The sequence below is a fragment of the Daphnia pulex genome, chromosome 12 (genome assembly GCF_021134715.1).
Source record: "Daphnia pulex isolate KAP4 chromosome 12, ASM2113471v1".
Taxonomy (NCBI): domain Eukaryota; kingdom Metazoa; phylum Arthropoda; class Branchiopoda; order Diplostraca; family Daphniidae; genus Daphnia; species Daphnia pulex.
The window spans coordinates 3,638,064-3,655,249 of record NC_060028.1 but is presented as its reverse complement, the minus strand read 5'-3'; the positions used below and the strand labels follow the sequence as shown (position 1 = coordinate 3,655,249).

The 17,186-nt window shown below is 36.9% G+C and overlaps 3 protein-coding genes across 3 annotated transcripts; 1 reads left to right on the top strand and 2 right to left on the bottom strand.

The window, feature by feature from the left end:
* Positions 1-2,246: 2,246 nt before the first annotated feature.
* Positions 2,247-2,903, bottom strand: LOC124209075. Its single transcript, XM_046606939.1, has 2 exons — positions 2,556-2,903; positions 2,247-2,470 (listed from the first exon to the last, which is right to left on the bottom strand). The coding sequence occupies exons 1-2, from the start codon at positions 2,767-2,769 to the stop codon at positions 2,247-2,249; spliced, it is 438 nt and encodes a 145-aa protein (XP_046462895.1). The 5' UTR covers positions 2,770-2,903.
* On the bottom strand, positions 2,840-4,025 carry LOC124209074. Its single transcript, XM_046606938.1, has 5 exons — positions 3,839-4,025; positions 3,532-3,632; positions 3,264-3,469; positions 3,039-3,195; positions 2,840-2,973 (listed from the first exon to the last, which is right to left on the bottom strand). The coding sequence occupies exons 1-5, from the start codon at positions 3,988-3,990 to the stop codon at positions 2,840-2,842; spliced, it is 750 nt and encodes a 249-aa protein (XP_046462894.1). The 5' UTR covers positions 3,991-4,025.
* A 621-nt stretch (positions 4,026-4,646) lies between these two features.
* LOC124209072 lies at positions 4,647-16,785 on the top strand. The gene is made up of 5 exons (XM_046606937.1): positions 4,647-4,844; positions 4,911-5,733; positions 5,795-6,738; positions 16,073-16,261; positions 16,504-16,785. Exons 2-5 carry the CDS (start codon positions 5,154-5,156, stop codon positions 16,783-16,785), a joined length of 1,995 nt encoding a protein of 664 aa, XP_046462893.1. The 5' UTR covers positions 4,647-4,844; positions 4,911-5,153.
* The last annotated feature ends 401 nt before the right edge of the window (positions 16,786-17,186 follow it).

The following is a 17,186-nucleotide window of genomic DNA, read 5'->3' as shown; positions in this document are numbered from 1 at the left end:
CGTAATCATCACAAACTTCCTCGTCTGACAATTTTTCTTTGATCTGTCTTTCTAGCTCCTTTTTCCGTTTTTCTTTAGCTTCCAGTTGTATTTTGGCTCTCTCTCTCCTGTAAAGATCGGCGAAGACAATTGTCTTCGATCGAAATCGAAAGCGTCTGTTAACTTCTCAGGAAGAAGAGGAACAGAGCCATGATCTCGTTTTTTTACAGTTGTTGCCAATGAAGATTTAAGTTGACTTGCTAAGAATTAAAAAAAACATTGAAAATAAGCCCGGATTGTAACTATGTGAAATGGACTTACTACTTATGTCTCCAAAATATCTCCTTATAAGACCTTTCCACAATCGATATTTCATCTTGTCATTTTCACTATAATGGGTTTTCCAGGCTTGTGATATTTTCACTGTTTTTCTCTTGTGCTAGAATTGAGACATGTTGGTCGATCTCACAAGCTGAGAGGGAACTTTCAAACTCCGATAGAATTGCATGCCCAATCAGCTTGCGTTTCAAAGGCATATTAAGTACTACAAATTTACCAATTTAAACATTTGTCTTACGTCAAGGTGCTTAATTTCTAAATCGGTTGATCTCTTCAGAGAAGATGAACTTTTTCCAATAATAGATGCAGAGGACTGGACCAATGTCAAAGAAGAGTGATTGTTTTCGTCAGTTTCCCTCTCATTTTCTTGCACCTCTTCCTGTTACTCTTTTGCAGCACTTGAATCGTTCATTGAAACACACTTGGAGATTCTAAAAATAATGGAGGTCTTAAACAGAATTTTTCGCAATATCACTAGCAGGTGGGAAATATCGAAGAGTCATGGCTTCTCTGCAGCACTTCAGTCCAAGCAATGAAGAAAGTTTATTGAATATTAGGAGCAGACCAATCAATTCTAGAGCAATAATTTTGTTCTGTCGAGTGAAAGAGGTGGACCTGGTGAAAACTTTTACAATGAACTAAAAAAAGGAGCTCATGTTTGAAGGACATACAAAAAAAAACAGAATTTCCCGAATACAAAGTCAGTGTTATTACTTCGATCCGCTATGAGAAAAAACCCCTTTCTATTCTCGGTCTTAAGCAAAAGTTCCATTGTCCTCTACTAACCCAATTTTATCCTGAAAATTGTTATCATTTACTCTGCGTTAAACGAATCCTGTTTATTGTCACGACATGGCTGGCTATTTTCATTGTAATGCTTGGCAATTTAGCGTTCAGAAAACTTAGCGAACGTAACCGTAAATTAATAATATTAATGTTCTTGTGAAATTTTTGCAATGTTACAAATTTATACCAACTAGGGCAGTCCTTTTGACTTTGAGGATTGCTGGTTTGGCAGTGTTGAACCCTTTGAGACTGCATGTCGTAAACTCTTTCCCATAATTGGGCAGGAGTTCATAATTCTTGCTGTTGGCTTTTTGAAGTCTTCTTTGCCATCTTCCAGAAAAACATTGCTTCGTCGAGGATGTAGGACATCAATTCCTGTATTTAATATATGCAAGAGTTCCTCTGTACAAGTCTTCTACAATATCAACCCGTACGGTATGGTGAGCTAGGTAGAAGCTTAGCGCAAGCTTCGGAGCGCAGGCTCCCATAATAGTGTAAGCTTCCAGGAGGCAAGTTAGATTTGCTCCGATGCAATGTAAGGGATTTTAACCGAGATGCCAGCTTAGCTATTGAAAAATAGCGTCTAGCTTGATTTGCGTAACTATAATTTTTGCTTACGTCCAGTAAGCTAGCCTATAGTATAAATTCAATTCGTAAAGCTTAATATATTTGCACGATCGTTTTCCAAACCAAGTTGTAGCTTGTATTAATCTAGCCTGTAAATAACTAAATTAAAAATACATTGATTTTAATTAAACTCAAGATTTGTAGACACAATGAATTGTATTGTCACTCTAGATTGTTCCGTGGCTTTAAAAACAGAATCAAGGGGCCAAATTGAGACATTAAGGGAAAATTCACACAAGTGTGAAAAACGAGTGGGAAATAAACGTACATTTAAGAAACTTGGCTTCAAAAACCGATTGAAGGGCAGCAATAAATTAGGGCAGTAAGGTAAAATTCACACAAGTGTGAACAACTAGTGGGAAATAGGGTTAAACGTACGTTTAAGACCAATAAAAACATTTCGCACGGCATTAGAGGAATTAAAATACGTGACACTCAATCAATTGGATAGAATAAAATTGAACTCGAGCACAAAATGGCAGGACAGTGGGAACGTAAAATGTACGCGAATAAACTTAGGCTGAGTCATTTTCTTCTATTTGCTGGTTGTTATCAAGCAATCCATTGTTATTAGCTTCACCACCAAATATGTCATCTTCAACGTTTTGCTGCTGCCCTTTTAAATTCTTCTTCTTTGTTTTTGAGTGGCTATTCACAAGCTTTGCGGTTATGGCGGCCTTAATTTGTTCCTTGGAAAGATCATTGTTGTGCCATGTCTTCCATCTCGGAAGAATGAAATCTAAGAAAAGTGAAATTTAATTAAGTGTTTAAACAAAAAGCTATTCAATAGAATAACGACAATAACAAATAAAAAAAGATCTTACTGGTCATAGCATCTATGGTAGAGACCGGGAACGGCTTCTTTGGCTTACTGTTCGGGATTGAACGGCATGCACGACCACTGAGAGAGTATTCAGCTTGCTCTTGGGGCAGGATAAAATAATCAATTAAAGTTCCCACCATTGCATTGAGCGAATCCTTCGATTGACCTTCTCTCCCGTAACAAATTGCATCACGCAGAGCATTGTACTCGATCATTATGTTACCATCGAATGGAACCTATACAAATATTGGTCAAAATAAGTTTTAAAAATAACAAAATAAGCCATCAGCGGCCATCAATTACCATCCGCTTAGCAGCAGACTGAGAAGGACTCGCAGCTGGTGTAGGAGGTAATGCTTCCGGTCGTCTATTCAAGTTAGAAACAGCGTCAGTAAGATGGAGGAGAATATCTTTCATTTCTAAGAAGAAAAAAAAAACATATTATTAAAGACTTTATTAGGATTTAACTTTCTCAATTCCATACGTTGTGCTAACTCTCGTGGCTCTTCGTACCACGAGCGTAGAACTTCCAAAGTATCAGTCAGTTCTTCATTTTCGTCTTCCTTTTTCTTTAAATCTCTTTTAAGTCGAGTGATGGTGTCTTCAAGTTGTCTATTTGTGGACTTCAGTTCATCAATTTCCTTTAAAATAAAATTATGAAGAAATGTAATAAAAGTCTCCTTTTGACACACTAAAGAGAAATGTTTACCTCAACAAGTTGTTCTTCTGCAGGGTTGGGTTTGCTTTTCTTAGCTACTGCTGAAAATGATGCTCCCTGTGTTGTGTCGCCTTCAGGATACACAAGACTCCTTCTTGCCTTCTGTTTTGTGCCACGTAGCTCATTTGTATTCTTCTTTGCTGAAGATTTATCAAGAATGAGCTGTTGTCTGAGTTCAAGCAGGTTTTCTTGGTTACCTGTAAGGATCGACAAAGAATAAATATTTGTCATAATTTCAATAAGCTGTAGTTATACTTACTCGATATAGCCACAGCAACTCCAGGTCTGTGATCACAATCAACAAAATAGTTTTTCTCATAAACTCTTTCGCAGATTGCTGAATTGAAATCTTTGGGCCACCTATAGAGCACACAATTAATAAAGAACCAAAATTAGAACATTAAATGAAACGAGCATTTAAGATTTCACTCGTCAACATTTGCCAACATTTGCCAAACCAGGTTAATATGATATTACATGAATAGAATAGCATTAGGCTAAATGCTACAATAAAGTTACATCAAAAGTTGAACAAAGTCATACACAAAAAATCCAAAACATTTTACCTGATCACTAGTTTGGTTCTTTCTCTAACCCATATTTCTTGTACTGTTGTAATCACGTCTTCTTTTTCATCGTCTGTCAGAATTGGACTCTTAACTGAACTAATTGTCCCTATACCAGGTTCACCAATGGTAAAATCAAAAAGAACAAACATATTTTAGGCCAGTTAAAATATGTTTTCGTTATTAGAAAGAATTCGTGTCGATTCCTAGCAAGATTGAAAACGTGACGGCTTAACAAGACAGCTAACAGTTTTGGAGGGAAAAAGCCGATCAGAAACAGGGCTGCCAGAACTAATTTTACAAATAACCTCAAATGGTAAAAAAAAACTGTTTTATCATATATAAAAAAGAGACTAATAACTTTAAAAAAAATAAACAAAAAAAAATGAAATTTAGATAATTATTATCATAATTTTGCAGCGCTATTTTAACAAAATCATTTTAACAGATTTAATGCGATTTTTTAAGTTCAATCGTCTGCTGTAGTACTGCTGTCAAAAATTCAAACTACGATCATTTTTATTTATTTTGAAGTGTAACATTAAAATGGCAGGGAATGGTAGTTTTGGGTCATCGAAGTGGACTAAGAAAAGAAGAAACAAGCGATTAGCTACTGAAGATGTTGACAACATTTTGAAAGAGGCAGAAGCGAAAAAAATTAGGCCCACCGATAATCTTGTGAAAAATATGCCCTCTCTGCTGTTGTTGGAAGTGAATTATTCTAAAGATATAGCTCAGGTACAAACTAAATTCGTTTTTTTTTTAATTTGGGTAATGAGACATTATAATATAGTTAAGCTTATTAACATTTATCTGTTAGGAAAAGGATAACAGCCCTTGTGATTCAAGCTCGCAATCAAATATCATTGATTGTTGTGATTCACCCATTACCTTGAGCGAACAAACTAATGCATGTGGAGTTAATATTCCACACATTTCAGAACACACGTATCAGGAACTGGAATTTAACAATTTTGAAGATTTTTTTAGTGATATCGAGGAAGAGGTAGGCATACTATTTATTGAACATGGTTTATTGGATTCATAGGCAGCATACATTTTTGTGTTACAGGACGAAGTATATGAAGCCCACCCATCAGTTTACTTGCCTCTACTCTGTGTTGCAAACTATTTAAGGCATCATCTTACTAAAAGTGCCCTAGAAGATCACCTTTTCAATGTGAGGTTAGCGTCCCACTCCAATGTGAAAGAGTTGAGCAGCCAACATAACTTGTTAAGAAAATATTCCCATTTGAGGAGTGAAGTTACGAAAATTTTTGTTTGCCCCTCGAAAAAATGTCCTTCCGTATTGACTATGAAGCAAGATAATCCTGAAGAGATACAACTACGACAGCCTTGTGGTCACAAATTTATCAAAAGTGTGCATCGACCATGTTTCATTTTGCGAATGCCAATCGAGAAGCAATTGGTGTATTTTATCGAGCACCACGGCATTAAACTACAAGAAATGGATTCAAACTACCGAGGAGATTTACATTCTGGCGAATGCTACAAAAAGTTGAGAGACAAAGGTTTCATTGACGACCTGACCATCACCGTGATCTGGAATACGGATGGAGCTCAGCCTTATAAGATGAGCAAAAACGGAATTTGGCCTTTCATGGCCACGATAAATGAAGCACCATACAAACTTCGAAGAAATTACGTAATTTTGCTGGCATTGTGGTTTGGCAACAAAAAACCACCTTTGCATGCATTTTTGGACTGGATAGTAAAAGAGTGGGCTAGACTGGAAAATGACGGGATAAATGTAAAAGGAATCCATTACAAAATCCGTGTTTTGGTTATTACTACTGACACGATGGCCCGTCCACTTATACGCAACACTACGCAGTTCAACGGACAGTTCGGATGCGATTTCTGTTTACATCCAGGTATCGATTGAAACCAGTAACGTTCATGTTTTTCAAGATCAATAATAATTGTGTTTTACAGGTGAACAAATTAAAAAGGGAAGAGGTTCAACTCGCATTTATTTAGAAAAGCCAGAACCTTTTGAATTGAGAAGTATGGAACAACATAAGGAAGACTTGAATATTGCCAAGGCGACCCGAAAACCTTCCCACGGTGTCTGTGGCCCAACACCTTTAGCCGACTTACCCGGGTTCGATTTTATCAAGGCTTTTGTCCCGGAATATATGCACTCCTGTTGCCAAGGAGTTTTTAAACTAATGATTAAGCTATGGACTTTTCAAAAATATTCCAAGGAACCTTGGTCTGTCAGGGGAAAGTTGGAAGTGCTAAACTCCCGGCTGTTAAACACAAAACCACCTTATGAAATCACCCGGGTTATGATAGCATTAGATGATTTGAGCAATTGGAAAGCTTCTATGTTTAGAGCCTTTGTTCTTTTTTATGTTGATGTCTTAGAAGATGTACTCCCCAAAGAATTTTTTGATCATTTCGTAAATCTTAGCTACGGGATGTTTGTTCTTTTGCAAGAAAAGGTATCCGTATCAGACGTAGAGAAAATTAAAGTTCTTTTTAGGCATTTTGTGATTGATTTTGAAAAACTTTATGGCGCCACTCATGTAGGAATCAACGTTCATTTTCTCATTCATCTTTCGCAAAGCGTGCTTGATTGGGGATGCTTGTGGACTACATCGACGTTTATTCCTGAGTGGTTTAATGGGGTGTTGATGTCTTTGTCGAATGGGACTCAAGCGATTGCGGATCAGATGGCAACAAATTATTTGTTGAAACTTACTGTTCGTGACGAGGCCGTGACGCTGTTACAAAAATATATCTTGCCTCCCCATGTAACAAGACAACTCTGCGAATTACTCCGCTTGCCAAAGGAGACGCCACGAGGATTTTCAAAAGGGACATTTTCAAATAACGATAAAGTTGAACTTCTCGGCCATTCATCCGTTCGGAATGTTACTCAAAATGAAAAAAACGCTCTTTGTAGTTTGCTCGCATCGAATTCCGATTTCCGCTCCCCTTCATTCCAAAATGCAAAATTTTTTTCTCGAATCAAATTGATTTCATCGGGGTCAATTTTCACTACAACCAGCTACAAAAGATCTCCCAAACGGATAAATTATTGTGCTCTGACAAATGATGGGGAATTCTTGTTCATTGAAAATTTTGTCTGTCTGCCCCATGAGTCGAAAGGGGATCATATATTTATTCTGGGAAATGTGTTGGGGGTTCAAAGTAAAGTTCATTTCCTTCCGAAACCGATTGATGGTATTACATTTTCTATAATTCCCGGTATGATGACAAAATTAGTGGGGAAAGGAGAGCTGGTAGCTTTCAACGCGCTTGATATCAAATCAAAATGTGTAGTTGCCAGCGAGCACAATTTGACAGAGTCGTATGTTGTAACTGCTCTCCCTAATAACTTAGAAACTGATTGATCAATAAAGTCTGTAACTGGATAATTAACTAAACCGCAAATCAATAAAAAGAAACAAAACTGTAGACTATTGTAAACTGTATTTCAATAAGCGATGAATGAGTATATAATCAAATTATTACTTTTATAGGTAATGTTGAGCCAAATATATAATTAAGAACGACCAATTTAAACTATTACCAGACAAGTAAAAAGTATGCTAGTCACTGTTGAACTAGCTTGAAGTATAGTTTTAAATATATTTTACCTAAAATACACCATACTTTCAATTATCAAGCATCCGCCTACCTTACAAAAAGACAAGCAAATAATGCCAACTTATACTTAGTTCTGGATTGCTTGCCGCTCGCTTTGCTTTAAGTTTTAAAAATCAAGTTTTGTACTTCGAAGCATTGCAAGTATGGGCGTTGCTAGAGTTCCGTCTCCCTTTTTTATCAGAATCGAGTTAAACTTTCCGCAAGGTTTTTTCATACTTGTGAAGCTTTAACCTAGTACCGCGCAACCTTGTTACAAGTTTATTTTTTTGGACAAGCTAACCGTCGCGTACGGGAATATATGGCCTATGTACTACGTCATCTAAGTCAGCTCCCTAGAAAGAATTACCTAATTCTCGGTGGACTTTTGAATGGGAAGAAGAAGCCAGAAATGATTTCTTTCTTTAGAAGCCCTATCAAAGATTTTGTAAAGCTATCTATAGAAGGTGTTGAGTAGCAGCCACACGGGGAAAACATATCTTCCAAGTTTTTGTACTAAAGGCCTGTGTAGATGCAGTATAGCAAGTTGCATGATGCAAAAATTTATTCAATTAATGGAGTTTTTGACTGTTCATGGGGCCATACACATCGCAAAAGATTGCCTTGTCAGGTAAAGAGTGCTGATTTGCATTTCTGTTTACTTTGCTGGAATAAACGTCCAACCCAGATAAAAGAAAGATTAGTCAGCCCAATGCTAAATTTAAAAAAAAACACAAAAAAAACACTGATAGTTATGAAAACATCTACTCGAACTTTGCCCTTAAGGGTTTGTCATTAAGAATAGTTCCAAGCTCTGTGCCAGCAAACACTTACAGTCCCCTCTATAAGTATGGGATCACCCCGCGCCGTTCCATAAGGCGGCGTGTATTTTTCTAGTTGGTTTTTCGGGTGGTAAAAAGTGAAAAAATGACATAAATTCACAAAACTTGGAATTTATGTCATTTTACCTCTTTTGTTTTGTCTGAATTTTTTTTCAGATTTTTTCGTTCATGGGATAGGCCTCTAAAAGTGGCTCCAAAAGTATCGGATCACTCCGACGCCAACCATGTTATCTTATGGCCCGAACTTTTTTTTCACATAGATTTTTATATATTTAATTTTTAAGAAGGAATTTTTATTTTCAAACTGTGTATACACTACCCTTTCATTAACTAACTGTGAGTTTTGCATGATGATCCGAATTGTTTTCGAATTTTCCCATATTTATTCGTTTCCCGAGTTTCTGAAATCAGAGACTGCAGAAAACTTCATTTACGGTTTACAACCTCTATCAGCTGGCGTAGGCAGGAAAATTAGTGTCGTTTTTATACGCCCCTTAAGTTAAAAAGGTAGCAGAGCGCCAGTGGTGTATAGAAACGAATTCCAAGTTTTGTGAATTTATATCATTTTTTCACTTTTTACCACCAGAAAACCAACTAGAAAAATACACACCGCCTTACGGAACGGCGCGGGGTGATCCCATACTTATGGAGGGGACTGTAGTTATTGTATATGTTTCTCTTTAAAAAAATAATAGGCAAAATGTTGCTTCCAAAAGCAAACCAATTTTTTTAGCATGAATTTAAGTGTTAAAAGTATGTGTTACATTTATATGAAAATTTTAAGAATAAAATAAATAAATGAAATTTTTGAGCCCAACACAGCTTTCACGAGTTTTCTCCGAAATTTCTCACTTTAAAACAAATTTCACTTAGTTTTTCACTTCATTTTTTTTAAAGAAATTCGTTTCACACCATGTTTACTGTTAACTAAGCAATAGCTACGCATGCAGACGCATGAAAAGAGATATAAGGGCCAAAAAAAGTCTTGGTTCTTTAACAAAAGAATCCTTTATTGTAGCAGATGGCGTTTGATAGGTACCTTTTAAAAACAAATAGACGATCACGCTTTTTTCCGTATGTGTGACAATCGCAATTTTCTCTGGTCGAAACTGGTACTGGATTACGTCAAATGGATGTCTAAAATAACGAAATAAGCTTTTGGTTAAATATGAAGTATGGTTTAGCACTCGAGCACTCGAGGTGTGGTCAATAGTGCAAGAATGCTGTTCATTCCGGTCTGAGACACAATTTTTTGCTAAATTGTGGGATAAGTTACCGCAGATAAAGGGATGATCCACATCAAGGGACAAAAATCACAAAATGTGAATACACATCAAAGAATTTTGACCCACACCTTCACATACAAAAATTACTTTGGACTTTCAAATTCATGTCAGCCAAAAATTAAGTAAGAAAGAACGAAAACAAATATCAGAGCCTTATTGTCGTAAGCTTCTCGACTAGTTAAAGCCAATGTTTTGGAGGTATCCATTATCCCAAATTGGAATTTTGAAATCAGAGCCTTTTGCTCTCCCAGCTCAGTAGTACTTTGATTCATAACTCCAAACTTTCGATCCCTAAAAAGCATGAAAATTGGATAACGGATATCCCTGGAACGGGGAAAGGGGGCTCTAGCCTTCCGACAAGCGACCACAGGTTACAAATAAACAATACTTATTTCCAACAGACCTCATTCAATTTTTTTTTACCATGCAACAGACTATTTTATTCGCTAGAGACCCTGAAGGCTCGGATTACAGAAACCCTAGGTAAGTAGGGATAGGGCTTAAAGAATAAGAAAACTAAGAACTGACCTGTAGTCTATATCTTGCTAATAATTCTCTTTACAGACGTCTTTTCATTTATGAAAACTCAATCTCAATACTCAGCGGTTGCTAATATTACATTTTTAAATCTAATTCTCTCATTTCTTTAAGCAAATTGCGAATTGGTGATGTCATCTGCAAACTGAAATACACCCAAGTTGATTGTTTCGTATGGTTGAATAAAGAATTCACAGATGTTGACATAGAATTCCCTTTCAAGTCTCATCAGGGGTATAGAGAAATCCGACTTTACCCATGGCCTCAGCATATATGTTGAGAAGAACTCAACATGTAAAAGACAAAACTAGAATTATAAGAATCTTTTTAAAGCTTTGTTAAAACTTTTTGCAAGAACAAATAATTCTACTGGGGTCAATAAGTTTGTTTTGTAAACTCTTCATGAAAAAAACAAAACGTATTTGAATTTTTTTCCTTCTTGAGAAAACTTATGAATGCGATGGTCAGTCATTCACTTCTCCTCTTGATGATCAGCCTGGTAATATTTTTCGTCAGCTGCTTCAATTTCATAATAAGCGAATGACCATATATTTTAAACAAACATTTATTAAAATTTTGAATAGACTTTGTAGTAGGGTAACTTACCCGGCAAGTCACATGTTGCAAATCCTTATGAAAGGAAAGGGGTTGGTAATGAAATTTTAGCAAAGAATATGTACTTTTACGTGGCTTTCCTCAATTCAAATTGATCACTTCGCAAAAACTACGCATACTAGGTCAAGTTTCTAGATGTTTGAGTGCAAAGTACAGCTGCAAATATTCTAGTTAAATCCCTTGAAACTGTTACTGGAATTATCAAATTTAAGCTGTTTTTTTTATACGAGAGGAATCTGGATACGCAACACGGATAGAAAATTGATGTAACTGACACTTATTTATTATCTATATGATGTTCTTAACATATGGACAACAACTGTTTCCTAAAAATCATCGTTTTCATCCTTCTTTACTATGAACTACGTCTACAACATTAATATTTAAAATTTTTAGTGAATAAATTTCTTCAAAAAGAAAACAAGTAAAGCTAAAAAGAAAGCAGCAAGAACTATCAAAATGACAAGAAAACAATTATTTTTTAGGGGCATCTTACTTCTATCATTGAATTGGCCAGTAACTTATTACTTTTTGGTCGGGAATATCCATAAATCCCCCAAATCCTTACCGGTTTTTTTTATTACTTATTTTGCTCACTTTTTTCGCACTATAAAAAGAAAGGTTTGGACTGCGAACAATATCTTTTAGAGCATGCCACAGACTTAGTATTTGAGATTGATCTCCAACATGCCTATTTTGGTATTCTTGTTGTATATTACCGTATCCTGCACAAAATTCTGAATGCGATTGTTTGCGACGAATTTCGTGCAGGATGCTGTACGTCTGAACATTGAAAGTGTTTTCTTTTTTATGGAAGGATGTGTGATAAGAATACTCTTGTTTGCAGTTCGGGCTTTGTTCTGCACCTCGTGGTTTTTCAATAAATTGCTTAATAAGTTTTAACATTTAATTGAATTGGGATTCCATTAGTTTTCTATTTTGATGATATCTTATGCTGCCTTATTATACGATTGGTCAACAGTTGTTGTTCTGCTTGCATTTTTTGATTTCATTATTAATTGTGATTTTAGGGTTTTGGTCAATTGTTCCATTGCTGTTGCTTTGCCCTAGGAAAAAGTTGAGTTGATTATCCAGCTTTGTGACTCAACATTCACAAGGACCTAGATGGTATCACCAAGGAACCTGTCTAATGAAACCTGTCATGGGAAGCTTTTGGTGGGCCATTTCTACAGTGCCTTTCCCTCAATGGCATTTTCGCCAGCTTCAGTCGTTCTTTCAATCATATTCTCAAGGGAATTTAGATTTTGTTGTGATGACTCTTCCCTCCTGGGCAAGAGCTGACTTATTGAGTGAGTTTATCATGCTAGAAATACTTGAAAGCTCCTCTGCTGAGAAAGCTTTTGTTTCCGTCTCAGCCAGATCTTATTATTATCTCAGATGCTTCTTTGAGGAGATGGAAATGATGAGCGCGCGTCCTTTGTGTCATTGTCATGGAAAACTCGGAGAGACATTATTTTTAAAAATACTAGTTTAACTTATATTTCACATGTACAAAACCCGAAATAAAGAAAATGCATTCGCATGGATTAGAATTACTTAAGAAGAGTCAGCTGGTTAACGATAAAATGAAAACTTTGGAATAAAATAATGAAATGGTCTCAAACGTCTAACTGAGAATAAATTTGCCTGGACTTAGTTTTTAGACGTCCAAAATGGGTCAAGGCATCCGAGTCGTACAATAACCGACCCTAACTACAACTAATAAGCGACACACCTCAACTATATTTTATTTTAACGGCTCAGCTAAGTTTACTCTTCTACCGACGAGTCATATACACAATTTTGGACTGGAATTTGCCAAGTCGGATACGAATGCAGGTAATCAACACGAAACCAGAGTAACAACTTGTCAGAAAGCAGCACACGATAGATGATTCATGGACGTCAAACTTAACACATTTATATAAATTCATTCTGCCCTCGGTGCCGCCAGACAAATGCCTGGATTTTCTGTGACAACTTTCCCATGTCCCCCAACACATTCTCTACAAATTCTTTACTAGAAAAATGATGAAAACCGAATGTGTCTCTTACGTTGGACTTTATGACGACTTCAGTGATAGCAAAGAGGAAATCTGTGACTCAGCAATAAGTGGCGAGAGAGATGGCGTAAATGATGGAATCATTGACGATCAAGACACGGTTGAAGCAGATAAGAACTCACTGGATGAAGATAAAAGATAAGAAGCTTTTTCAAAGAGTTCAAAAGTAAAATGGGTGATTGAATGTAACATTCCGAGATGTCACGTCAGCAACCTTCTCCGAAAACTGAAATTAGATTGCGGGCTGTCATTTCTACCACTGGACAGTCGAACTCTGCTGAAAACAACGAGGAATAAGCCTACTGTTAGTCTGGTTTCTCCTGGACAATATGCCCATTTTGGGCTTGTTAATGTCCTACTATTTTTATTGTCCTACCATAGAGTCGATGACACCGTAACTCAAATACGAATTGTTACTCACATTGATGGAATTCCCATCGCTAAAAGTAGCGGTAGCCAGTTTTGGCCAATTCTTTGCTCGATTTATGGCTACGAAAAAGTTGTCATCGTTGGTATGTATCATGAACTGAAGAAGCCGGAAGACGTAAATGAGTTCCTTCTAGACTTTGTCACTGAAACAAAAACAGTCTCAAAGATGGGTTAAAATATGGTGGCAAAGTTATTGTAGTTACAATTGCTGCTCTCGTGTGTGACGCATCAGCAAGGTGTTTTGATACCAATGTAGTTTCACACAATGCCTACTGTGGTTGTCATAAATGCATAATCGAAAGAGTCTGGATTCGGAATAATCTGCCAACCAACCACGGAGGACGGGTGACATATCCTAGAATAAATGATCGTCTTCGGAGTAATGAATCCTTCCGTTCGCGTTCTTAGCAACGTCATCACGAACAAGGAAGATAAATTTTTTAGCAATTGCCCTTTGATATTGTTAAAGCTGTCCCGGTCGATTACATGCACAACGTCTGCATTGGCATTGAAAAAAATTGCTAAACATCTGGATTTCTTGAAAATGGAATGTACGAGAATATCGAAGGCGCAGTAAAATTTGTTTCTGATATCCCAGTATACACCAAAAAATACGTACCGGTTGAATTTCCGAAAAAAACAAGAACTCTAGACGTCGCTCTCCAAGGGGTCCTTCCACAAAATATGTACGACCATTATGTTATTTCACGTGGCCATCAAGATACTTACTCTAACCACTGTAAAACCTATGCAAGCTATGCCGAGAGCCTTCTTAAGAAATTTGCCAGTGATTGCATTAGAATTTATGGAAGAAAATTTATCACATATAACGTCCACAATTTGACCCACCTTCCGGGTGACGTTATAGAAATTGGTTGTCTTGATAGTGCTTTCCCATTTGAAAACAAGCTTCAGTCAGTGAAAATGTATTGAGGACTAGTGCAAATCCATTAGCACAAGTGGTCAGGCGTAATAAGAAAATTGAAGATGTTGCGATTGACGGTTTCGCTGCCCCCATGTCACAGAGATTAGCTGTTCAGATTTACATAGCAACGTACCAACGCATCCCGACTTCAATGGATATGAGTATAACTTAAAAAAGTTGGAAAATTGGAACAAAACGTCCAAATGACAGATTTTTCTTTAAACGGAAATGTAGCTTTGGGAAAACACATTCTTAAAACTTTGAACGGTTACATTTCAATCCTTTTGCAAAAGTATGTGCAATTTGAAAATCTATATCTTTCTCCTATTTGTTCAAATGATTTTCAAGAACTGGTACTATCTGAATTACGTGCCGAATGTAAATTAATTGATGTAGATGACATTGCTTGTAAAGTGATCCAATTTTCGATGACATTACCTAAAAACGGCAAATATTTTGTTACGCCGCTTCTCATGTCATTGTTGTGAATAAGGCTCGTCGTGTTTAATACATAATGTATACAAATAGGAATGGATTTTTATTAATAAATTTAAATAATGCGCTTACAGTTGTAAATTGAAGTTATAAGAAAGCGATTGCGATAAAAAATTAGTATTTGCAACGCTGCCTCATTGAAAAAAATTTGACTAAGTCCTTGTAGTCTTCGTACGTCTATTGGATATATTTTCATAGACGTCTTATAAAAAGCAAATTCCATCTCTACATAGGACAGACGATGAACGTCCGACTTGGAATCGGAAATGGATGTCCTTGCGGATCATTAATGATCATCCCTGGAATTTACCCATACAGACGACTTATTGCCGTCGTAAAGAGATAATCCATAGGATGTCCAATTTCCGTCATGGACGGGACGGATCCATTTAGGAGATTGCGACGGCCATGGGGTGGACCCTGAATGGAAGTGTGCTACCAGGGTGCCATTATAAAGACATAATTGGTGCGTTCTCTTCCAACTTGTAGAAAAGCAAAACGTTCAATCCTTTTCGTTTCCCTTAATATTTTGAAATTATTAGGAAATAAGAAACTATGCTTTCTTGCAAATAGCAGTTTCAACACAATTAAGTTTAAACAGAAATAGGCTGTCACTGGCTGATATTTTTACTGTTATATTTTGAATTTGGACAACCGATTTATGTTTTTATTGAGTCTTTGAGGTAATTACTAATATTTTTGAAAACGTCTGCTAAATAATAAAATTGTCAATGTTAGTTTAGCTAAACTGCATATTTACTTGAAACCATGCTTGAAACTGTATACGATCGAGGAACGGAACACAAACTGAATCACATTTGACATGACTAACAGGGAAAAGAAAAAAATGCTGCTCAAAAGGAGGAAACCTGAAAGTGGAAATCATGAATCTTGTGTTTCCCGTTCTTTTCGAGTACGGCCCACAAACTTTAAAAACTCCCAGCCCTTCGTCTTTCTTCCTTTTCCCATCAGCTTTTCAATTGTAAACTAGTCTGTTGTCGTCGGCCACCTTTAAAAGTTGCGTCAAACATTTTGGACGGTTGAATGAGGACGGAGCCCCGTTTTGGGTGCGGTGTCGTCGCCTGCTGAGCGCCGGCCGGCTGGCAAGGGCTCCCAGCCCTTCGTGTTTCTTTCTTCTCCCACCAGCATTTCAATTGGAAACTAGTCCGTTGTCGTCAGCCACCTTTAAAAGTTGCGTCAAACATTGCGGACGGCTGAATGGGGACGGAGCCACGTTTTGGGTGGGGTGTCGTTGCCTGCTTCTACTACGGACCCTTGCGACTGTACGGAAACGCTGATTTTGTATTCTATTACAACCATTGTCGTCTATAGTTATATCCACTCAACCGTAAGACATTGAGAAAGCGTAAAGTATTTAAAATAATTGTGTATTAAATCAACTATTTTTCGTTGATATCGCTAAAAAGCTTGATAGATGCATAGAGCAGGAAGCGCATAACTCAATATCCAACTTGAAGTCCAGTCCGGAAAGTGATACAGAAATTCTCACCCAATTAGACCCAGAATGTGCACCCAAATATCAGGTCAAATTTCGATCCAATTTTCTCTTAACTTGTTCCATCGTCAACGTTTTGATTAAAGGTGAAACACCCCTGGTAATTGCCATGAAAGAGAAAATGTTTCTCTGATTGATGAGTTGGTGAAGTTTTTATAACTATGTGATCGTTTAGTTGAAAAGTGTCTTTGTTTGCCATTGATAAATATTTTTTATCACCGAATTCCAATTATGGATTTGATTTTTCACCTGATTTACCATTTCTTACCCTACAAGAATTTTTTGGTTGGATGGTTAGATTTCTTTGCCCAAGTTGTCTTCAAGTCCACCCCATTATCTTAGACAGACAAGATCACTGCTCTTGAACTGATTGGTGCTTCTCTTCCAAAAAATTATGAAGATTCTGTTGCAGTGATGTTAAGGTGCTGGAGAAATGCCATGAATCTTCGTTACTTCCCTGCTGATGGTGAACCACCTCTGCCCAAGACACCTTACGTGGGTGTTACATTTGTGGCATCTCCTATGGTTTTCGGACATGCTGTGGAAGTCATTTTTATTGAAGGAATGAACCTTTTTGAGGAGTATTTCGAGCGTAACATTGTTGACCTTGATTCGCGAGTGTGACTAAGATGTAGAAATCTAATGCGATGTCAATCTCTTCTCATGATTCGAAGAATCTCCAGCCAAGCCAATCACGGGCCTTCATTTCATATTCAAAGTTTATATGAGTTTTGTACGTATAAAATTCTTGATTACGGGAGTAACATCGAACGCTCTACTGAGTTGAAGAGGATCGTGATCAACACTTTCCTGCTCATCCTGGAACCACTGAATGGATCCTTCGAACCTACTAACGAACCACAAAAATTACTATTATTATTATTGAAGTGTTAAACGCCGATGCACTTACAAATTTGGGAACAGCGATCTCCACAATTCACCATACATCAACTGAATTATTGGCGAGGAACGATATTAAAGGGTGCTGAGCAATATTGGATGAGCTATTCCCAAGACAATTCTTC